At 43.4% G+C, this 25248-nt stretch overlaps 1 protein-coding gene and 1 pseudogene across 1 annotated transcript in view; one reads left to right on the forward strand and one right to left on the reverse strand.

The window, feature by feature from the left end:
* The window catches only part of LOC148008236 (ARM repeat superfamily protein), a 48789-nt gene extending 24054 nt beyond the window's left edge, over window positions 1-24735 (reverse strand). The window contains exon 1 of the mRNA XM_087674369.1: window positions 24670-24735. Within this exon, the coding sequence (XP_087530495.1) occupies window positions 24670-24677 (8 nt within the window). The 5' untranslated portion in view covers window positions 24678-24735. The remainder of the gene's footprint in view (window positions 1-24669) is intronic.
* LOC148008237 (uncharacterized) lies at window positions 3985-4965 on the forward strand (annotated as a pseudogene).
* Window positions 24736-25248: the final 513 nt, after the last annotated feature.

Raw genomic sequence — 25248 nt, forward strand, 5'->3', positions numbered from 1 at the left:
AACCCCCCCAGCAAGCAACCCCCCAAGATTTCCCAGGTACCACTTTACCAGGCTAACTGCGAGCGCATACTCCAACCATCTCTACTAGAGCTTGCAGGAAATGGACCCCCACGCACCCCTGGAGGAGGTCACAGCACAGTTGGCGGGCACACTACACACCTCGGCTGCCGAATACTTCCCCCACACATCCCCCCACTCCACCCCTTCGCACAAGAATGTCCCACAGAATAGCTGGTACGACGCAGAGTGCAGGGAAACCCGACTCCGTCTTCAACAGGACGAAGCACGGGGAGTACACACACATAAACAGGCACGCTTGATCTTCCGTCGTCTAGTGCGACGGAAGAAACGAGCCTACCTCTCCAAAGTGGAACACGAATTCTACCAGCTATTCTTAGGACAGGACAGCAAAGAGGCATGGAAGGCGTTTCAGGAACCTCAAGCCCAGACGCCCAATACCTCCCCGGACACTTGGCACGCATATGCAGCCTCACTCTACCAAGTACCCAAGCAGCCCCAGCTACCCCGGCCCCCAAGGAGCAGACCCGCATCATCCACATTCTTCAGCACGGGGCGGGTTCAGGACGCCATTGATAGACTCCAAAATGGCCGTACCCAAGACCACGAAGGCTTGGTACCAGAGCATTTGACCCATGCCAGAGACATACTGGCACCTCTCCTAGCACACATGTTCAACAGAGCCCTATGCAAAGGCTTCCCTGCCAGCTAGTCAGCCAACACCATAATACCTATCCTGAAGGCCGTAGACCCCATGGTTCCCACGAACTACCGAACAGTCATGGTTGGCCATGTACTAGCCAAGCTCTATGGATCCATACTGGACCACGAGCTGAGCAAGATGGCAGAGCAACACCAACATCGGGCGGCAGGACAAGCAGGGTTTAGGAGGCGGTTCTGCACCCTTGACCATATCCTCATACTAAGAGCCATCATAGAGGAGGGCAGAGCGCATGGAAGACGGGTGTACTGCTGCTTCGTGGACTTCCGCAAGGCCTTTGACATATTCCCACGAGCGAGGCTCACACAGAGACTACAGGAACTGGAGGTCCCAACCGAAATGCGATGGGGGATATTGGCACTATACGAATCGGTAATAACGGGCCGAGTTCGGGCACCAAGAGGGCTGTCAAAGGAGATAACCAGCACCATCGAAGTCAAGCAGGGATGCCCACTCTCACCCACCCTATTTGGCCTCTACATTGATGAGATCTCAGAGTACATAGATAGGTTGGGCGAGGAGGGATCGAGCCTGGGAGGGAAACTGATACCCATCTTACTATATGCGGACGACATAGTCCTCATCTCCAGCACACCCGAAGGGCTACAGCGCCAACTGGACGCACTACAGGCCTTCTGCCAAGACAAAGACCTAACTGTGAATCTGGGGAAAACCAAGGTCATGGTGTTCAACACGTCAACCCAATGGCTCCGACGATCGGTACCCCCCTTCACATACAGCAGAGAGACCGTGGACGTGGTCCAAAGATACGTCTATCTGGGAATTACATTCTCTGGACCGAGATTTACCCTGAGAAAAGCAGCAGAAGATAGACTAACCCGAGGCTATGCAGCCCTCGGGTCAATGGAGAACCAATGTGCCTGCATACAGTTCCAGGAACCCCGGACAAAGCTCTGGCTTTTTGACACCTTGGTCACACCAGCCCTCCTGTACGGGGCTCCCATATGGGGGTCCAGTCTCTACCACACGCGAAGGGCCCCACACGATCAGCCACGGCCTAAGGAGGAGGCCACCTATGAGGGATGGGAGCAGATGGAGAGACCCCTAATACTTATGATCTCACGGATGATCCGAAGCAAGCCCTCCGTACCACACGAGATCATCCGCGCAGAGCTGGGGGCACCGCCCCTCGTGGCTGAGGCCCTCTTCCAGACCATGACCTTCTTGCACCGAATATGGGACCTGCCCCGGCACCGATACCCCAAACTCGCCCTGGAGTCATCCAAACAGCTAGCAAAACAAGGGGACACTGAGTGCTGGTATGCCTGAACAAAGACCTGGCTACGGCTCCATGGCCTGCGCATGGACCACCTCCCCCCACTACAATACAGCCTAGACTGCCCACACCTGGAGCTCAACCGAGAGGAGGTGAATCGCATCATCAGAATGGATATCATCCAGACAGACACAGCCAGGACATGGGTGACCCTCACATCGGAACTAGGAACCAAGAAGGCTTTCTACCGAGAGCACTTCCTGTCTCCACGGATGGCTTCATCACCCGCCCAAGCTACATGGACACACACCTGTCTCACGGGGTCAGCAGTGCCATTGGACAAATCCGCACGTCCTCACACCAACTACGGGTCGAAATGGGCAGATACGGGGCCAACCCCCTCCCCCCAAAAGACCGAATCTGTCAGCTCTGCCATCTCGAGCAAGAGACAGAGGAACACTATATCTATAGATGCCCACTGTACTACGAAATCCGGGGACGCTTCCACTGCCTATTCAGCGAAGGATTCGGACCACTCTCCAAGGTGATGGAATTCAAAGACCAGAGATGCCTGGGGCTCTTTCTACTGGAAATACGATGCCACAGAGACCACCTCCTACGAACCACGGAGCAAAGACAAGGAGCCACCAACCAACGCACACTCAACGAATTCTACCAAATACCAGCTACCCTCCCCACCACCGAGCCCCCACCAGCCCAACCGACCTCCCGACCCCGGGGGACCACCTTAAAAATAGCCACAGCGAGAGGCAAAGCCCGGTGCCCACGCCTCGCCGGCCCCCGTCCGCGCAAAAGACACATATCAAAGATATGAGGGATACTACGCCGCCATCGAAGGGCCCTGCCCCGCCGCTTTAGTCTCTCCATGTTAGACCGACCCATGCAGGACATCCTAGGATGAACACTCCAAGAGCAGTCCCACACCGCACTGGGAGTACCTCTAGATTGTATCTAGTCTAGATATCATTTTGTACCTACTCAATTTAGTTCAACATTGCATAAACGTTAGCTTCACTGGGACTTTTGAAATGTCCCAGACATTTTGTATGCAACATTTTGGTCTCATAGGCTAACTTGGCCTGTTGTAGACGTTAGTATAACTTTCTTTCTTTCTTCTCTTCTCTCTCTCTCTCTCTCTCTCTCTCTCTCTCTCTCTCTCTCTCTCTCTCTCTCTCTCTCTCTCTCTCTCTCTCTCTCTCTCTCTCTCTCTCTCTCTCTCTCACATATGTGACGGATGCTGGTGTGACGACTCTCTCCGTCGGATGCTGGCGTGACGGCTTCTCACGGATACTGGCGTGACGGCTCTCTCTGACGGGATGCTTCTGATAGGATGCTGGCGTGACGGCTCCCTCCCTCTCTCTCTCTCTCTCTCTCTCTCTCTCTCTCTCTCTCTCTCTCTCTCTCTCTCTCTCTCGCGTGCTCAGTCGTAGTGAGCAGTTGTGCCGTGAGGGACCTAGCGTAAGGTGATGTACCTGGCATGATGGAATGCAATCGTGGGCAGGTCTCTCTCACTCAGTCATGAGCAGTCGTGATCAGAGAATGCAGTCGTTCTCTCTCGCATGCTGGCCTGAATGAATGAATATAGTCGTGAGCAGGGTCTCTCACATGCTGGTTAGCAGGGAATGCAGTCTTGTGAGCAGTCTCTCGCACATTGGTTTGAATGAATGCAGTCGTGAGCAGGGAATGTGAGCAGTCGTGACCAAAGAATGCAGTCGTGAGCAATAACTGAAAACAATGTGAACGTATTTGGGCTCGTAAAAGATTAATGGGCTTGCAAAAATTTAGTGAGGGGTTGGGGAAACCCTGAAAATTTGCAGGAATTTGGAGGAAATCACAGAAATTGCTCTGATTTAACAATACAAAGTACAAGTTGAGTGGCTTTGCACACAATGTATGAGAGATGGATAATATAGACAAATGCAAGCATCAAACCGTGGAAAATGAATATCTGGGAGACCAATCTGATCAAGAACTAACACAACCGTCCATGGAACCAATGTTCAACACCCCTTCTAAGAACACATGGTACAAGACGTATGGCCGTAGGGTCCGTGATTGGACCGTCTCCCCAGCATCTGACAGGCATGGAAAGACTTCACGCACCATGAATGAAAAGAAATACGAAGAAATTCATCTCATGATTCGCTCTGAACTACAAATTATGAGACAAGAATTAGAGAAAGAAATACGAGAGCAGGTCAAAGCTGAACTGATAGTAAATCAGAGGGCAGAAATGCAAGACATGCAGATAAAGATTAAGAATGACCTACAAGCACAAATGCTGTCCGAAATGCACACACTGAAAACTGAAATGCTGAAAGTTGTAGATGCCTACAAAGCTGAAATCTTAGAATTGGGGGAAGAATTGAATACATTTAAGAAAAAAGAAATGAATGCGCAAGGAGAACTACAAAAAGAGAAAGAGGCTTTCAAGGCATGTGAAAGGGAGGTTCACTCATGGGCAGAAGTGGCAATGACAACACAGAAGCAGATAGAAGAAGCCAGCCCATGGATTGAGGCAATTAAAAAAAATAAGAAAACATCAGTGAACAAGACTGAAGTAATGAATGCTACCTTGAAAGAAGAGGCTAGGAGACAGACTAGGGTTTTACATGTACGGGTGGTAGGATGGGAGGAGAAGAGCAGCCCACAGGAAGATGCTAAGACCCTTGCTGACAAAATTGGGGCTTTAGACGTACCTATCATTAGTGCTTGGAGAGTGGGGAAAAAGGACTCTAAGTCCAAGGCTCTAATTCTTCGCTTTGGAGACATAGAGAAAAAAAAGGCCTTCCTCTCCAAGAGGAGAGCCCTCAAGGGTGAGAAGATTTATTTGGATGAGGACCTTACCCCACCATAGATAGCACATCGCAGAGAACACATCCCCAAGGTATTGGAGGCTCGCAAAGAGGGAAAGTGGGCTGTTTATAGGGATGGACGAGTCATCATCACTGACAAAAGGACTTCATGACGGTACGAGGCCTATGAGACACTTCAGATGTCAATATGCAATTGTAATGGAGCCTTGCGCTTGGATGTTGGTTACTTTGAAGATAACTTCTGAAACATAGATATAGCAATATACACAAAAACACACCAATGTAAAGGTAGCCGACTACCAGACGTGCGGGGATACAAGTGGGAAAGTGCATTTCGTCCAGCAGCTAGAAAACCAAGAAGCACTAGGGGTTTTGGAGGTGTGGCCATACTATACCGGTAAGACCTCAAAGGGATAGTGCAAGTAATGAAAAGAGATGATGTTACACGATATTTATGGATTAGGATACATGCAGGAAGACCATGGGATATATTCATCGCAATATGCTACTTTCCTCCTGCGAATTCTACCTATGCCACACGAGATTGTAGCGTGTCCCCCCTGACCACTTGTAGGACACGTCTTAGCAGCCCATCGTGAAGATAGTCTAGAAAGCGCCGCCCGGCACTCCCACGGAATGGCACGGGGTTTGCGATCTAGGTCTTCCCGAGTCTGCCACAAAATAGAAGCATTCCGGCCATTCCCACTTAAGACCGACCTGAATCAGGGTTTTCCTAATGGTCAAGTTCCTAGAAGGTAGCTAGCGTCGAGCCCCAAACGGACTACTTTACGTAGAAACATCGGGATCGAAGCAAATTTATATTGCACTTGGTTCAAGGAGAATGGGAAACGAGAGGGATGCGAAGCTCGACCTCTCTGCCCATAAGGCATAGTCCCATTCCATTCCCCTAAAACAACATAAATCAGGACTCTAGCTCTATAGATTCTAGGTCATTGTTACCTTGCTGTCAATTCCTTTGAGAAAAGTTCTCGGCCAACCGGAACCACCCTTCCATAGGACGGACCCAAGGTCACATCCACCGCACTTTCCTCGGGTTGCTTTAGTTATCTAATTACCTACCACATTTAGTTTGACAAGCAAAAACAGCTTCTTTAACTATCCAATTAATCACTGGTTCCTTCACGTAACTTAGGCACTGACATAGAAAAACAATGTCAAGCAAGTTCCTTTTCAAATCAGCCCCAAGGAAGGGTGATGTAGCAAGATAACTACTCATCCTCTAGAAAATTAGACTTGTACTTAGAACTCGCCAACCTTGTCCTAAGGAGTGGGAATACTATTTTGTGATTTAGACACAAAATCGTACAGCGTTGCAGCTTGTGTCAGTATCTGACTTGTGGGATTATATCTTTCTTCGTATGGTCTTTCTTGATCAAGAATACATTTGATCAAGATAAGGGCTTGGGAGTCCTCTTGACCCAACCCAACCCTAACCCTACTAGGCCGATAACGCTTTGGCCCTAGGGTTCCTAAATTTATACGGAAGTCTAGTATTTGGTCAATTGATCCTTAGGGTGAGAACCCTAGATCATTCTTGCATGGGCATTTAGCTAACCCTAACATTCCGTGAATGTGGATAGGACCTTTAAGATTGGAAGTGTTAAGTCGGCAACCCAAGTGCAATACTTGGCAGAATTTTATCACAGCTTAACCCTACCTAGCACATTGAGGTGATCGTCATATACTAACTAATCATACCCTTATGATTCTCATGCAAGCTATTCAATTATATGTGAATTACTTAGTTGATCTAACCAACCCACGATTTAAATGATCTTTCCTTTTAAAGATGCAAATACTTTCTTCTAAATTTGCAAGTACGTTCCCCTAAAAGATGTAACTGCAAGATATAACATTCCATGCAAATATACGATTTCAAGACAATAGATCTTTTCCTTCTATGCAGCTATAAGATCTACAATGATCATTACTTTTCCTTGCCCTAAACTATAATGATTGACAATTCAAAGCTAACTCTTATAAACCCTACGTTGATACAACGAAATCAAAGCTTTAATATTTTTAATGAAGATGCATTCAAACTTTGATAAAAGAACTCCATGCATGAGCGAATGCCATGAGTCCATCATTGATTTAATCCGTCCTTTATTACTTAACCCAATCTAAATTGTAACTATTCATTGCGTGCGAATTGGATTATATCAGTTTTATTGACAAAGTTCATAAATCCTTTTTTTCTTTCAATGCAACTTTTTAGACAACATTTAACGTCTGTCGACGATTGCCTTAATCACGAGACACAACCAAGAATTTATTACCTAAATGAGTTATGTGTTATATGTCCTATCCTTTGCGAGATGCAACAGGGACGCCTTTGCACAAATTCATCTTTTAACTTATGCGTCATACGTTGAAAATACAGCTACTCTTGACCACAGAAGTGCAAGCAAATGCAAGTGCTCGACATGCCCCTAACTTTGTAAATCGAATGTGTAAATGCTTTTAAAATTTCCCTACGTGAATTAAAAACATGCTTAAAGCATCCTTTTCATGCGGGAATGTTATCGGAACCTGGGCATTAAGAATCGGGGTGTTGTCCACTCACGTACTCGAGTTGGAAGCTCCCGCGTGTGCGCCTCACGACTTTTGCTTAGGAGCCATCGATGACGTAGATCTCAACTCAGCAAACTCTCCTTGCCCTTTATCCGATTTCCGAACTCCCTACTGCCCGCGAACTTACTTTCCTTCGCAGGAATCAGGCCTTGCAAACTCGGTTTTAAAAGCCGAGGAAGGCACGGGTGAACAGAGCCTATGGAAGCTTTAGTTAGAAGCTTCTAATAGAAGCTTCCAAGCCTCTGTGTACAGAGATGACATGGAAAGAGAGTGATGATTGGGGAGATGGAGACGACGACGATGATGATGATGATGATGTTGGCGACGTGGCGCAGCAGCACAATGACGGCAGCAGGCAACTCCGCAGGGCGGCGGCAGCAGCAAGCGGGCAGCACGATGTCCTCCCTCCTCCCTCCCAAGCTTGGGGGGGGGGGGGGGGGGGGGAGAATAGCCACACACGTGGCAGGATGCATGCCCTCCTCCCCCATGCACCTCCATGCCATTACTCATACTCCCTCTCCCCGCCATGCAACAGCTGAAGGGGAGGGGGTTTAATAAAAAATTTTGCACTTAATCCATTATCTTTTTGTCCCATGAAGGGGTGTTCCCGCATGGGCTACGGTTTTTAGCCACGGCTTCCTATACGCAACACGGGGTGGAGTTTGTTAGTGCACGCGAAGGGAGCACTTAGCCAAAAGTTTTGTTTGCAGGAGATCACTCGAAATTGCTCTTGCGCGGAATATGCGGGGTCTAGGGTCTTTAATATTTCGTTGCGGAAATTTTACAGAGATGGATCTCCCTTTGATGTACTCTATGAGGATATCATGAGATATGCTAGCATTGGGGACATATTATTAGTAGGAAATTTCAATGCACGCACTGGAGATAGACAGAGTGACACTTATATGCATGACAATGCCATGTTCAAAGAGATCGACATAGATGAAATAGGCCTACGCAGGAGAGTCCAGGATAAAGAAGTGAGTACCTATGGGACGCACCTATTGACTTTGGAAAGTGCACATAGACTAGCCATCTTTAATGGTCTTCCACAATGGCCAAGATCTAACAATTTGACATATTGGAATCACAAAGGAGAGACAAGTATTATGGACTACCTGATGGGCTCACCAGCATTGATACCAGACATCCGAAATTTCAAGATATCTAAGAGGCTAATTGGCATAGCAACAGATCATGCTATTCTGACACTCATGCTCTCTTGTATACATATGAAACATGAAACACCATGCCTCCCTAAACATCCCAAATACTACTTTACAGAAGACACCTCACACATCTACAGTGGTTCTCTGCAGACCAGTTTACATACATTGGACTTGAGTAGATCGTTGGAAGAATGTATAAGGGATTTAGCAGAGGCCATACATGGATCAGCCATGTATGCATTCCCACACACCTTGCCCCGATGTAGACTCACGCAATCTATTGCTCCCCAAAAGAGTTGGTATGATGATGAGTGTAGAGTCACCCGAGCTCGCTTACTGAGGGAAGTGGAGCTAGGCACTCAAACACATCACCAAGCAAAGGCCTTCTTCAAACACCTTGTGCGAAAGAAGAAACGAGACTACCTAACGAAAGCGAAAGCAGAGATATATCAGCTATTTTTGGGGCGGGACAGCAAGAGCGCATGGAAGATGTTTCATGAAAGACAGCCCCCCATACAGATTACATCACCAGATGCTTGGCTTGACTATGGGAGACAGTTGTATGACTTGCCAGGACAACCACCTATGCAGCCCCACAAGCTTGTGGGCCAACACAATGGTCTTTCTTCACATGGAAAATGGTTAGGGATGCAATCTATAGATTACAAAATGGGAGGGCACAGGATGAGGATAGACTAGTAGCAGAACATTTCTCACATGCTGGTGACATATTAGCACCCATATTAGCACATATGTTCAATAAAGCAGTACGTGAAGGTTTCCCTATGAGTTGGTCAGACAATACTATAATTCCGCTATTTAAAAGTGGTGATCCCCTAATTCCTAACAACTACAGGACTATCATGATCGGTCATTCTTTGGCCAAGATATATGGATCTATATTGGAGCATGAACTCAGTGAGTGGGCTGAAATGCAAGGCAAGAGAGCACAAGGACAGGCAGGTTTCAAACGAGGATATACCACACTGGACCATATTCTCACACTTACAGCCATTATTGAGAAGGGTCGAGCCCGAGACAAGAGGATCTATTGTTGCTTTGTAGACTTTCGCAAAGCTTTTGATACAGTGCCTCGTACACGCATCGTGCAGAGATTGCAGGACATTGGAGTACTAGAGGGTATACGATGGGATGTCTATGCATTATATGAGGCAGTGATAAGTCATGTACGAGCACCTGGGGGGCTATCAGAGAGGATTGACAATACTATAGAAGTGAAACAAGGATGTCCACTTTCACCCACATTGTTTGGTCTATACATAGATGAAGTGTCTGATTACATAGACCGAGGAGGAGGAGCTGGAGCCAACCTGGCAGGGGTGCTAATACCGATATTACTGTATGCAAATGATATTGTTCTCATTTCAGATTCACTGGAGGGTTTGTAGTGCCATCTAGATGCTTCACACATCTTTTGTAGAGATAAAGACCTCACAGTGAACCTTGGGAAGACTAAAACCATGGTTTTCAATACTTCAGCAGCATGGGTGACTAGATCTATGTACAAATTCACATTTGGGGGAGACATACTGGAGCATGTGAGGGAATATGTCTATTTGGGAGTCACTTTCTCTGGCCCACGTTTTTCGTTGAGAGGGGCGTCAAAGGCACGTCTGGCACGTGGATATGCAGCACTAGGGGCACTTGAGAGTCAATGTCCTCACATACAATTCCAAGAGCCCTGCACCAAACTTTGGTTGTTTGACACCCTAGTCACACCTACATTACTATATGGAGCAGAGGTATGGGGTTGCAACTTGTACCATAGATGCCTTAGCCCACTCACTAATCAGATTGGAGTAGAGAGGGATTATTATGATGGTTGGGATAGCATGGAAAGGCCATTGATCATGATGATAGCACGCATGATTAGGAGTAAGCCCTCCACCCTACATCCCATTGTCAGAGCAGAGCTAGGGGCAACACCCATAGTCACGAAGACACTCTTCACGGCAGTGACCTTTTGGCACAAACTATGGAAACTTCCACGCCATAGATACTCTAGATTGGCACTAACCTCATCTAGACAACTAGCAACAGGAGGCGAGAAGAACTGTTGGTTTTCACAAATGGCTATTTGGATGAGCCTACATGGTTTGGATATTGACCATCTTCCACCTTTGGATTATAGCCTTGACTACCCTACACTTTCTCTCAGCCGATCAGAGTTGAACCAGGTGATCAGAGCTAATATCTTGAGGATTGAGACGGCAAGGACATGGATCCACCCACCACTCCCTCTAGGATCGAGGATGGAGTTCTACAGGAGTCATTTCTTGTGCCTCTCTGATGATGGTTTCACTATTCAGCCAGCATATATGGACACCCATCTCTCCCATAGCATACGGGTTGCTATCTGACAGATTCGCACCTCGTCATATAGGCTCCAGATGAAGACAGGCAGATGGACAAATACCCTAGCAGAGGATAGGACTTGCCAACTTTGTGGTCAAGAGCCTGAGACGGAGGAGCACTACATATGCAAACACACAGTATACTATGACATACGAGGACGGTACCACTGCCTCTTCCCGGATGGATTTGGACCCCTTCGTCGTGTCATGGAGTACGAGGACCAGAGATGCCTAGGTCTCTTCCTCTTGGAGCTCGAGAGGCGCCGAACTGCACTACTGCAAAACAGGAGGCCAGCTTACCCAGAGGGACACACACAAAGAGCAGTGACAGACTTCTACAAAGCCGACCCTACTGACACTACCAGCCTAGCAGAGACAGAGCCACCTTGCCAGACACCTTACAAGCCACATCGTGGAGTCACACTGGATAGAGCCATTTCCCTTCGTCGAGCACAACGACCCCGTCTACCAGGACCACGTCCGAGGAGGCCACACCATAGTCGGATTAGAGTCATTATCACGAGACACCGCAGACTCACCACCAAGCATATCAGTGAAGCAGCTAGGGACCGCATCATAGCTGAGATCATGTGCAGATCTTGAGACCAGCTACAGCCCATAGTCTCCACCACACTTTTGTACATGGCTAAATCAGATCTGGTTCTCCTTGCCTTTCCTTTTCTTTTCTATCGATGGAACAACACTACACATGGTTCAACCCTAGTATAGCCCCATCGTATAGTTATTTTCAGTATTGTTTCATAGGCCACCCACTTACTTGTAATGTTATCTTTACCTTACTGATGAGATGACATTAGACATGGATGTACTTTGGATTTTGTCTCATAGGCCACATTGGCCTTATGTAGACGTTATAATCTCTCTCTCTCTCTCTCTCTCTCTCTCTCTCTCTCTCTCTCTCTCTCTCTCTCTCTCTCTCTCTCAAGCTGTAAACTAACTGAATGGCTAAGGCCTAACCCCCAAAAATGTTTACTCAATTTGCATGCGTATTTTTGCCAAGTGGCAACCTTCTTCTTTGATTAGAAAATGGACCAGCAGCTCTCTCTCTCTCTCTCGATCAAAGTTGAACCACGTGATCAAAGCTGATATCTTGAGGATTGAGACAGCAAGGACATGGACCCATCCACCACTCCCTCTAGGATCAAGGATGGAGTTCTACAAGAGTCATTTCTTGTGTCTCTCTAATAATGGTTTCACTATTCAGCCAGCATATATGGACACCCATCTTTCCCATAGCGTACCGGTTGCTATCGGACAGATTCGCACCTCCTCACATAGGCTTCATATGGAGACAGGCAGATGGACAAATACCCTAGCAGAGGATAGGACTTGCTAGCTTGGTGGTCAAGAGCCTGAGACGGAGGAGCACTACATATGCAAATGCACAGTATACTATGACATACGAGTACGGTACCACTGCCTCTTCTGGGATGGATTTGGACCTCTTTATCGCGTCATGGAGTACGAGAACTAGAGATGCCTAGGTTTTTTCCTCCTGGAGCTCGAGAGGCGCCGAACTGCACTACTGCGAGATAGGAGCCCAGCTCACCTAGAGGGACACACACAAAGAGCAGTGACAGACTTCTTCTATAGAGCCGACCCTACTGACACTACCAACCTAGCAAAGACAGAGCCACCCCGCCAGGCCACACCATGGTGTCACATTGGATAGAGCCACTTCCCTTCCTCGAGCACGACGACCCCGTCTACTAGGACCATGTCGGAGGAGGCCACACCACAGTCGGATTAGAGCCATTGTCACGAGACACCGCAGACTCACCACTAGGCATATCAGTGAAGCAACTAGGGACCGCATCATAGCTCAGATCATGTGCAAATCTTGAGATAAGCTATAGCCCATAGTCCCCACACACTTTTGTACATGGTTCTATCAGATATGATTCTCCTTTCCTTTCCTTTTCTTTTCTTTTCTATCGATGGAGCAACACTACACATGCTTCAATCCTAGTATAGTCCCATCATATAGTTATTTTCAGTATTGTTTCATAGACCACCCACTTATTTGTAATGTTATCTTTACCTTACTGATGAGATGACATTAGACATGGATGTACTCTGGATTTGGTCTCATAGGCCACATTGGCCTTATGTAGACGTTAATATATCTTTCTTTTCTTCTTTCTAGTATAGTCCCATCGTATAGTTATTTTCATTATTGTTTCATCGGCCACCCACTTATTTGTAATGTTATCTTTACCTTACTGATGAGATGACATTAGACATGGATGTACTCTAGATTTTGTCTCATAGGCCACATTTGCCTTATGTAGATGTTAATATATATTTCTTTATTTTCTTCTTTCTTCTCTCTATAAACTAACTAAATGGCTAAGACCCAACCCCCAAAAACGTTTTCTCAATTTGCATGGGTATTTTTGCCAAGTGGCAACCTTCTAAACCCATTTTTTAGCATTATCCAACCATTTAATTAATTTTCAGAATTAAATAATCTTGAAAATTAATTTTAATCCTTCTAATCCTGCCCAAAATTAAATGTGCCCATCTATAATTGAATTGGCTAGGCCATTTGCAACCTTGAGTGGTCCCCAACCTCTATTGACACTTGGACTGACATTAATTAACTAATTAATGATAGTCCCTAGTGTCACCACTAACACTTATTTGTCAAATAACTGTCCTAGGGTCAAAACTGACTAACTAACCCTGAAAGCCCAACTGATATAACTTGTTACAACTTTTGTCTTTGGCATCCATTACATCCTTGGGTTCCTTGGCATGTTACCATAAAATAACTACCATGTGTATCACATGTGCTAAATAACCTTGCACATTTGATTAATAACTTAAGAAAATGTTATCAGCAAGATTAAAGCATCTCAAAATTTCACGTCCCCGTGACGGGTAGCCACAATAGCATTGTAATTAGATCAGCTTTGTTCTTCCTATAACAAAAGAGATACAAGCTAGTCGATATTGAAGGTAACTTGGTTACCCATAGTTACCAACCGCAAGGTAATAGCAAAACCTTGATATAACTCCAGCAGACCATTAAGAGTGATAGAAACAAGCTAATTATCAAGAACTCCTTCATCAATATTTAATAATTGCACAATAAGATCTTTGATAGGCATCCATATTACCTTCTTCCTCCATGCCAACATCTTCAAGTTTCTTACATAGGTAAGCAATTCGTGCTTCATTGTGCACTAGATATAATGATGCAAGCTTTTGCCATGCATCCTTAGCTATCTTGCATCATCTAATGCATGGAATGATACATCTCTTCACCAATAAAGCAATTAAGGTATGTGCTTGGGCATTACGGCCATCCCATCTTATCTAATCTTGAGTGGGAGGAGTCGTTGAAGAAGAAAAAGATTCAACATCATGAGAGCCACCTCGCAATGTGGAAGTTGGAGGTGGTGCCGAGGTTGGAGAGGCTGGCCTTTGCTCGGTGCCGTTCGTAATATGCCATAGATTCTTCGTGACAAAAACATGTCGCATCTTGTAAACCCACATTGGGTAATTGGTACCATATTGAGCTTGTTGTTAACGCCAAGCATGCCCAACAAATTATTATTATCATTGGCCATGAGTGGAAATCAGCAATAAAATCATATTTTCCAAGTGAAAGACAGAGAATATATGCCTGAAGAATAATAAGTCGCAGATAAATGAAATGCTACCCACCTCAATGAAGTCAAGTAATGTGCACAATAATAATTTCTTTCTTGCTGTTTTCCTGCTGAGGAGAGAGAAAAGTACACACAAAATAATTATTTTCAGAAATAAATATTACCAGATCAAGGCGGTAATCAGCAATTTGCTGAAATCAGAGGTTAATGGCTGAAAGTGCTCCAATAATGCGAACAGCAGCAGAATATACTAAAAATTCACCCAATAGTACGCGAAAATAATAAAATTTGTCTTCAATGTCTGAAAAAACAAAGTCCAGAAGCCAAATAATATGATTTTGGAGCATGTCGAGGGCTAAGAAAATGAATTGAGGCAAAAGCCCCAATTTCAGGCACCTCGGTGGTGAAATTGGGCAAAAGCCCCAAATTTGACCCAAAAAGTGAACAGAAATTGAAGAAGGTGGATAAAAATTTTACCCACATGATGTTGAATGTCACGTCACAATGTGAATTGAGCCTCAATATTGATGAAATTTGATGAATTTCAGAAAACCCCCAAATTTTCCAAAAATTTTGGGGTGAAATTGGGTGTGAATGTCGAAAAGCCCCAAATTTTATCGAGAAATTGAAAAGAATTCAACAATTTTTATGAATTTTTTACCCAAAAGATGTCAAATGTCACGCTTAGTGATGAATTGAAGTCAATGTGGAGGAAGAATGCCAAATTCTGAAAAAGCCCCACACTAGGTGGCAAAATTGGAGTGAAATTGGCCAATTCAGTGAAACGCCCCAAATTTGTCAATGATTAATAACAAATTTCTTCAATTCAAAGATGAACTTGGAGAAATCGATAGAATACCCCAAATTTTCTGCATGGATTGGGGTGAATTGTGAGACTTTGAAAAAAAACCCCAAATTTGGGCAAGTTTGTGCTTAAGAGGGGGCTTGCGCAGAAACTAAGGCTTGCTAGAATATAAGAGAAATTTATTAAATAATGTTTCTTTGATGAAACTTAAAACTGTAATGTGTCAGCCCAAAACTGAAATGTATGGCACGTTTGTCGGCTGATGTGGAGCAAGTCGACGCAATAGGTGACAAGGAATCGGCTGTGGAAGTAACATTTAAGGCGATAGCTTGTCGGCGTGACAATGGGCAGCAAGTCACATCAGCAAGAGACCTTTGACGTTGCTCTCAGTCTATGTGCATGTGACAGACAGAATACCTTTAACATGGCTGTCAGTCTGTGTGCATACAACAGGCAAAGTGTCAAGTGGGCACGGATGGCATCAGGTTGGTGACTAGTGTGGGGAACAAGTCGTGAGGAGGTGACCTAGAGGCAAACAAGAGTCAGCAGACTCGGCAATGCACAAGTCTTTTGGGAGATGTGAGTTAAATGGCAATAGGTAACATTGCAGCCTAGTCACGACAAACATGCAGCCAACACAGCAACCATTGTCGATGTGGCAAAGACCCAAATAGAACCATGTAGGTTGTCAAGTGTATGGAGATGCGTGAATAAAGACAGGTATGCCTCAACCTTTGAAGACCAAAGCAAGGTGATGCTAGGGGGCAAAAGTAGCCATGGTGGCCAAGCAGCAAGTCGTGGCTGGTGACGGGAATGTTGAGGCAGCACACCAAGGGTGGCCATAGGGATGCAAAGAGACCAAGTGATGGCAACAATGGCCGGATCGATGGCGTTTGGCCATCAATCACCACTAATTGAGGGGCGACAAAAGCCGACGGGATGGCAATGGCTTCCGAGCAACCCCCAACCAAGGTGCAGCGCTCAATGGCAATAGCTATGTTGAAGGTGGCTGCGCAACATGGCAATAGTAATGAAGAATGGCCGCTCTAACACCACTATTGGCCCAAGCGTGGAGCAATTGTGTGATTAATTTAATGAAAAATGAATGAGAATGAAAGAATTAATCAATACACAGCAATACTCGATCACGAATGAGAAAGAGTGTATTAAAGAGTGTGAGAGATGTGCGATTAATTTAATGGAAAATGAATGAGATGAAAGAACCCTAAAATAAACCCTAACCCTAGTGTCACTTAGTGCCTAAGACACGAAGGGCAACAACTGCATTTAATAACAATTTAAATGCCTAGGGAGCCCAAATCATGGATCAAAGGACATCAATGCGTAGCCCACAAGATGGCCTACAGGTTACACTACGTACCAATCAAGGAAGGAAATACATGTCACCAGAGTTTAACTCCTTTTTGCCTAAAACGGGCTATTATGTGTGTAGTGTATGTGTTAAATTGTAGCCCCACTAAACCATTGGCTGAATGTACATCTTACGAGGCTTGGAATGGCCAGAGACCAATGGTGTCACATATTCGTGTCTTTGGTTATTTGGCATATGCTTTGGTACCACAGCCATAACAGCATAAATTGTGAGACAAGGCCATCAAATGCATTTTTATTGGTTATAGTGCAAAAAGTAAAGGGTACCGTTTGTATCAACCCTTCACAAACAAGATTTTTGGCTTGATGCTATTATGTGTGTAGCGTATGTGCTGAATCGTAGCCCCACTAAACCATTGGCTGAATATACATCTTATGAGGCTTGGAATGGCCGGAGACCAATGGTGTCACATATTCATGTCTTTGGTTATTTAGAATATGCTTTGATGCCACAACCACAAAGACATAAATTGCAAGACAAGGCCAACAAATGCATTTTTATTGGTTACAATGTAGAAAGTAAAGGGTACGGCTTATACTAACCCTCCACAAACAAGATTTTTGTTAGTAAAGATGAGGTATTTGCTGACATGCTGGTCAGCCCTTCATGGACTACAAAATCAATCCAATGTGGAGCCTATGGACATGATTGATAGTTTGTGGCCATTGTTCTAGCAAAGTGCACCTAATTTTGGTCAATTTTAGCAACCTATTAAGGGTTTAGCAACAAACACATGCTGAATAGACCCGGATTTTCAGCACATTGATCGAGGCATTGCTGATGATGAAGTGGCTGATGGGAGGGCTGCTATTCTAGACGCTAAAACAGTCCCTAGATGACTATTTGATATCTTACGGAACAGCAACAATCCATTCCACTTCCCAATAGAACTAGAGCAACCACTTGCCATACACATGGTAACTTGGTTGCGCAAGTACTAGTAGCTATTACTTTCAATGAGAAACATGTCTCTTTACATGATGCTTTACATGATGAACATTGGATGGCAACTATGCAATCAGAAATGGACTCTATTCACAAAAATGGCACATGGGAGTTATGTGACTTGCTTCTTGGCAAGTGTGCTATAGGCATAAAATGGGTTTACAAATTAAAACATAGATCTAATGGTAGCATTGATCACTTCAAGAAGGCACATCTAGTTGCCAAAGGGTATGCCCAACAACATGCCATTGACTATGATGAGACATTTGCATCCACTTCACATATAACCACCATCCATAGTGTCATTGCTTTAGCTACTCATTTTGATTGGTATGTGCATCAGTTGGATGTGAAGACTACTTTTCTGAATGATGATCTTCATGAGGAGATTTATGTCACACAACCTCTTGGCTTTGTTCAAAAAGGCTGAGAAAGCAAAGTGTGTTGGTTGCATAAGGCCCTCTAAGGTTTAAAGCAGGCACTTAGGGCATGGTATGAAAGGATATATGCATATTTGATTGTTCTTGGCTTCAGTAACTTGCACACTAAAAGCACGCTTTATGTCCACGAAGATGGGGATAACCTCATAATTCGCACTCTTTATGTGGATGGCATGCTATTGATTGGACCTCATGAAACACACATCTCAGCCTTAAAACTTGAATTGCAACATGTTTTTGATATGACAGATCTTGGTCACTTTTGGCATACAATTTACAATAGTTGAAGGGGGCATTATTTTATGACAATCTAAGTATATTGGGCAACTTCTTGAGTGTTTTTAGATGCAAGAATGCAAGCATATCTCTACTCCAATTGAGATAGGCCACATGTTTACACTTGAGGATATAGATCCATTTGATGCTTCTCTTTATCAACAAGCTATTGGATGTCTATTGTATTTGTGTAATGCACGGCCGGATATTCAGTTTGGGGTTTCTCAATCGGCATGCTTTATGCACAACCCTGGTACTACACATTGGCAAGCAACCAAACGTGTCTTTCGTTATCTCAAAAGCACTCAAACATTGGGCCTTTTTTAATCCTAAAGCCACTTCTCTTTGCTTGCATGCATTAACAAATAGTGATTGGGCTAGTTGTTTTGACATGTGGGTGTCCAATAGTGGTAATTGCTTCATGCTTGTTGATTCACATATTTCTCGGTTGAGCAAGAAGCAATCTACATTGGCCACATCATGGTAACATGGAAGGGGTTTTAGGGACAGGGATGGAAACAGAGACGGGGGCAAGAATTGCCATCCCTCATTACCATTAGAGAGACCTCTAACATGGGAACAAGTCTGAAACAATATGGGACGAGTTGAGATGGGACGGAACAGGATGGAGACGAGAAGCTAGAAAATGGCCATCTCCTATTACTATGGGCCACATTGAGCTATGAAGCTGAATATAGGGCAGCATTTACAACTACATTGAAATGTGTATGGCTCAGCCGCCTTTTGGTCTATCTTAGCATGGGACAGTAGCAATCACCCACTCCTATCTATACTGACAATCAGAGTGCCATGGCAATTGCGAGAAACCCAATTTTTCATGCTTGCACTAAGCACATTGAGGTGCATTATCATTATGTTAGAGAGAGGTTCTATGCCAAGGAGATTGGCTTGCTTTATGTCCCTACACAACACAACTTGGCAAATGTGTTTACAAAAGCTCTCTCTAGAGACAAGTTTGAAGGCTTTCACAAGGCTCTAGGCTTCATACCATTTGGATATTACTTTGTCTATTCCTTGTATACGTTCACATCATTCCCTCAAGGGGGGTTTATTACACTTATCATGTTCCTCCTAAGTTTTGGTGCAAACGAGAACTTTTTACCTTCTAATTGGAGAAGGGTTGTTTTTCCGTGTGAACACCTGCTAGTAGATGTGAAACTTAGTACCTTAGGGATTGTGCTTTCATATCATTATTACATAGCGATTGTGACCTTCCAACACAATCTCCTCTTGTTGTTCACTTGTTCATTTTGTGTGTGTGTGCGCGCGCGCGCGCCATAGTTGCACTGGTACCACGTACGAAAGGTTTCATACTATACCATACTTTAGGTACCATACCTTACGTATTGGTACAATAAGGTACCAACTTAATGGATACATCTTTCCCATTCAAACTGCACTTTGGGACTAGCTAAATGCTCCTTATATTAATATGATAATTGATTCTCCCATGAGATTAGGTTATTTGAGATTCAAACAAATTCTCTCAACCTTCTCTCTCTCAAGCCCACACTTCTCTTATTTGTATGATCATGCATGTATGATGTATCCATGGCAGCTCAAACTGAGATATCTTCTATGCAGGGTGTGGACAGTACAATTTAGGCACTAGCAATCTGCAAAAACAAGATTAGACTGAGTGGTGGATAGCATGTCTATTTATTGGTGGACAAGTTCTTCCAAATTAGGGTTTGGCTTATGGCACACAAACACTCCCTAAGATCGCATTTTTTGTTTATTTAAGTCTAGTAAATTTGAGTTCTAGTGCTGTAATTAAGAGTTAATTAAGTGATAATGCATTTTTTAGCTCAACAAAAGGGGCTACCATTCAAGATAGACATCAAGGTATATCTTATTCATCTATTCAGTATCTTATTTGGATAGAATCAAGGCTTCCATATTGACAAAGAAAAGTGGTGTGATAGCCATTGTGTGGCTGATTTCAAGCTCAGCTAATTGGTGTTTTAGCTGCTTGTGCCCATAGCAAGGCCTACCTGTCCAACAAGCAAAGGGCCTACTTGAGCAAGGGCCCCAACTTCAGCTAAGGGGCTGCTTGAAGTGAGGGGGCAGCTTGTTTGAACAAGCTTAGAGCCCACTTACAAGCCTAAATAGAGACAAAAAAGAGAAGATTCGAGATTGTCTATAGTGCTCATCTTCGAGCTATGGACCACCACTGCAATATGTTCCACCACAAGCTTAGAGCCCACTTACAAGCCTAAATAGAGACAAAAAAGAGAAGATTCGAGATTGTCTATAGTGCTCATCTTCGAGCTATGGACCACCACTGCAATATGTTCCCCTTCAAGAAAGTGGTTGCCTTTCGTATCTTGGAGGATTCCATGAAGTTGCCTTGCAACCTCCCGAATAAGCTACATCAAACTGTTGAATAAAAGTCAACGCGTTCTGCCTATCTTGTGCCTTTGCTACCTCTTTGGGAGTCAAATTATCATAAATTGGCTGCTGCAAAAAGGGTGCACTTGCTACCTTTGCATCATAACCAGCACCATAAGAAGCATTTGCATGACCAACATTCATTCCTTGAGCCCCATACATACTAGGGGGTGCAGATGCATTACCACACATGCCACTTCGTGCCCCACGCATCATGCCAATGCTATCATACATGGAGTTTTGCATTCCACTTGCCATACCCAAATATATTAGGCCTTGGATTCTATGCATTGGCTGCCACATATCATAAGGAGTTACACCATGCATCTCCGTATGCAATCCTTCACCCATAATAGCCTGAAATATAGTACCAACACCAAAGTATCTTGGCTGCCCCATACCTGCATGCATGCCTTGCTGTCCAAAATCCATTGCATTGGCACTACCAAGATGGCATTGCATTTGTGTGTCTTGCCCCACTAGCACTAGTTGCTTTTACTTCTTAAGACGGTTTCGGCATATCCTACTATACTAAAGCTCTAGATGATGACTTCCTCTTTTTGCCCTTGCTGTCCTTGGAAGAATTTAAAAACTAAGTAAATTGAAGATCCTTTGCCAATTGTGCAAACATATCAACTGCTCTCCTCAAACAATCTCTGAACTGGCCATCCAATTCTTCATCTTCTTGCTGATCATCAGTATTTAGTGGCCTAGAGAGACCTGCTTCTTGCTCTAAACTCACATTTTCTCATTGCTACCTAGTCTGCGTACCCATTCCAAGATTAGGCATTGATTTCCTCTATTGCTTTGTGTACCTTCTGATGGTAAAGCATCATCATGACTTTAACCCAAATCACTATATGATGACATGCCTACTATAAATACACTGTACTGATCACAATTTCAGTGATATGCAACTTCACTGACTTGCACACAAGTCCCTTGAGCCCACCTACTCAACAATGTTGATGGTATCTTGGCAATGGGACCACGCAACCAGCCTTCCTTCTCAGAGCAAATGGTAATGACCGGATTAATCAACAATTACAGCACGCATAAAATTCACATAAACTGAAAATAAAAATATTACCACTTAATCTTGAACAATGGACAGCCTGTTGGCCCCAAAATTGGTGCCCCTTGAGGTATTTCTTTATCTTGAATTACAATTAGATGGAATACAATGAGATTCCCTGAATCTTCTTTGCTCTCCAATTGCTTCTTCCTGTCATAAATGACCAGTAAGCTTTCAAACCAATTTATCCCTTGCTTTGCTTGGGGATTGCCCTTCAATTCTGCTCCTTGGTTGACAAATTCAACCTCAAATATTTGCTAACTAAATGACCACTTGAATATCGTGAAATTACCCTGATTTTAGTGACTAAGATTCTACTCTCTAGACCTTCAATTTCTGAGCACGCTTCCCAATATGGCTATCAAACCCTAATTTGTACTGTAAATTAGGATTTACAATAGAGATTAGCCAAAATCTCTACCTCCAATGGCTGAGTTTGCTAGAAGATGTTGAGAAAGGATGAAAATAGACTAGAGGATAAGAGAGAATGCTGAGGAGAGAGAAAAGTCAAACTTCTATTGCAAGAAAATGGAAAAAATCAACTACTACCTATCCAAGCAACCATGAAAGCTGTCTCCATTGATGGAACACCTTGAATATGATGTTACTTGGCTGAAATAGCCCTCAAACTACTATCACCTACTGTTGTAGTCTCTTCTGGGCACGTCGCCAACTTCTAGAGGATCTCCTACTGGCTAGAAATGGCTTGTCAATTGTTACAACAGCAACAGTAGCCTTCTTGCTCTCTTTCTCATCTTGCACAAGGCTGGAATAACTCTCTCTCTCCCCCCCCCCTAACCTCAAAAACGTTTTTCCCACTTGCATGGGCAAGTTTTGCTAGGTGGCGGCCTTCCAAAACAATTTTCAGCATTATCCAACATTATTAAATTAATATTCAGAATATTAATTCTAAAAATTAGTTTAATAATTACTTATGGCTCAAAAAATAATCTAACTAGCCAACAATTAAATTTGCTGGGCTAGCCCATTTATCACCCAAGTGATCTTAAGCACTCATTAGCCCGGAACAAGTATTAATTAACTAATTAATGCCGATTCCCTAGTGTCACCACTAATATTAATGGATAACTAAATGTTCTAGATCAAGTTTTGACACCGGGTACCAGCTTGTAACTATCAAGCATAACTTATTACAATTTCTTTCAATGCCACCTACTGATCACCAAGGTTACTAAAGTCTCACTATCACTAAATTGATTTGCAATTCACATGTATGCCTAACATGTGCACAACTTAATAATACCAAAGCTAGACATTAAAAATGCATGTTCTCCTAACACCGTAGATAGTTGAATTGGTTTAATTTACGCTAGTTCACAAAAATTTGTATTCACATTGCAACTATACCAAACAGATTAATTGTTCATTTTAAATCAAACAGCATGTCCATGTGTATTTATAGATATATCTAGTATTTGAAAAATCCTCTCTTTATGAGGAGTTAGACACTATTGAGAAAAATAACTCGGTAAGACCTCCCCATCCCAAAATGACTAAAGTTGAACGAATTGCAAAATTTAATGGGAACAATTTACATACTTATCTCACAGGTAAGGATATATGGAAACTCTCAGAAAAAAGAAGCACCTAAAGATAATTTTTTTGGGGGAAGGGAAAGCATTCGGAATCCTTGCATTGGATTTATCAGATGATGCACTCCATCTTAACACATAAAAAGTACCAAGGAAGCTTGGGATGAACTAGACAAGATCTTTAAGTCACAAGCCATACACCCAAAAACCAATCATGTAATGGACTTTTTCAAATTGGACCTAAACAAATTTGATTCCTTAACATCATTAATCAATAGGTTCAAAAGTTTAGAGGTTCAACTTGCATCCATTGAAAAAGAGATTGAAAAAGATGTAACAATAGTTGTACTTTTAAACAATGTTGACAAAAAAGGTAACTCTGAGCATAATGTGGCCACACTGAGAAATGTACCTAACAAAATCCTAAACAAGTTGAAGCGGTGTTGTATGAGCAAGAAGGAATGATCAAGGCAAAGTTCCATGAGCTATCATTGAGCTCAAAAAGGAATTGCACTCTATACCAAAGCAACAAAGACTACTTGCAAAATCTACAAAAGGACTAGACATCAAGCCAAAGCTTGCTAGAACAAAGGAAAGCCAAGATGTAAGAATTATATGACATTTGGACATTATTAAAAAAGAATGTTGGAGCCAAATGGCCAACTTTGTGAAAGACAAAAATTTTGAAGAATCAAAAAACTCCAAACATCTTTTCTATGTAGCCGAGGGAACTTGTTACCAAATTGATCTAAGGTGTATTGTCCTATACTCTAATGACACTACTAGAGCTAGAGACCTTGTAGGCATTAGGGGGGGCAGTCTATATCCTTGTACAACATAACTCACTACTAGAAGTCTACTTAGAATCTAGGGAGAATATTGAGGAAAGCGAAACCTACATCCTTAGGTGAAGCTGTCTAGAGGACAAGCTAGCACTCTTGAACTTGCTAGCTCAAACAACTAAACACTCTTGCTTAGCTTTACGTAGAACAAGGATCTGAAAAAGCCACAACCTCTTTTCATCAAAATAACACTGCAAATACTGCTGAAACAAATGCACCTAAAATCAATCCAAAAATATATACCTTCGACTTGAAAAGTAAAAAATCTTGCATTTAACTAAAACCTCAACTTGAAATATAAAGAGTCTTTCATATAACTGGAAAGGGAGTAGTAATACCTGGCCATTTGATAAAAACTTATAAGATCCTTCAATATCTTGGCAGCACATTTTATAGAAGTGCTCCGCACCTAATCCCACAAGCATACCTTTTCATTAGTGCCGATATGATAGGGAGGATAACAACATCGATATTTAAAGGTGGGGAATGGAATCCCATGATCACAGACTAAGGATGAAAGAGGCTTTGATTATGAGCATTTTAAGCATCTAATGGATACTTGACATCAAATAATGCATTCTCGTTATTCAACTTGAAAACTATGCTGCACAGCTGTATGAAAAAACAAAATTAGCAGACCATTCACAAACAAATTTGAGCCTTTACTCCAGAGTGATGTGAAATAAATATACAATTACAGAATTTCAAATGAGAATCCAGATGCTGACAACATATCTCCAAAACGGTTCTTATTCAGCAAAGAGGGTCCCAAAATATGTAAGCAAAAAACAAATGCTTACTTAAATGAACAAGTCCCAAAACAAAAAAGCAAGTAACAAATATTAGAATTTGGTAATTGTGGGCAGTGCCCAATGTACTTTGTGTGGTGTGGACACTCATTTAAGTGTCAATGTAGT

The sequence above is a fragment of the Lygodium microphyllum genome, unplaced genomic scaffold (assembly GCF_053477565.2).
Source record: "Lygodium microphyllum isolate KBCC unplaced genomic scaffold, Lygodium_microphyllum_v1.1.10 scaffold_234, whole genome shotgun sequence".
Taxonomy (NCBI): Eukaryota; Viridiplantae; Streptophyta; class Polypodiopsida; order Schizaeales; family Lygodiaceae; genus Lygodium; species Lygodium microphyllum.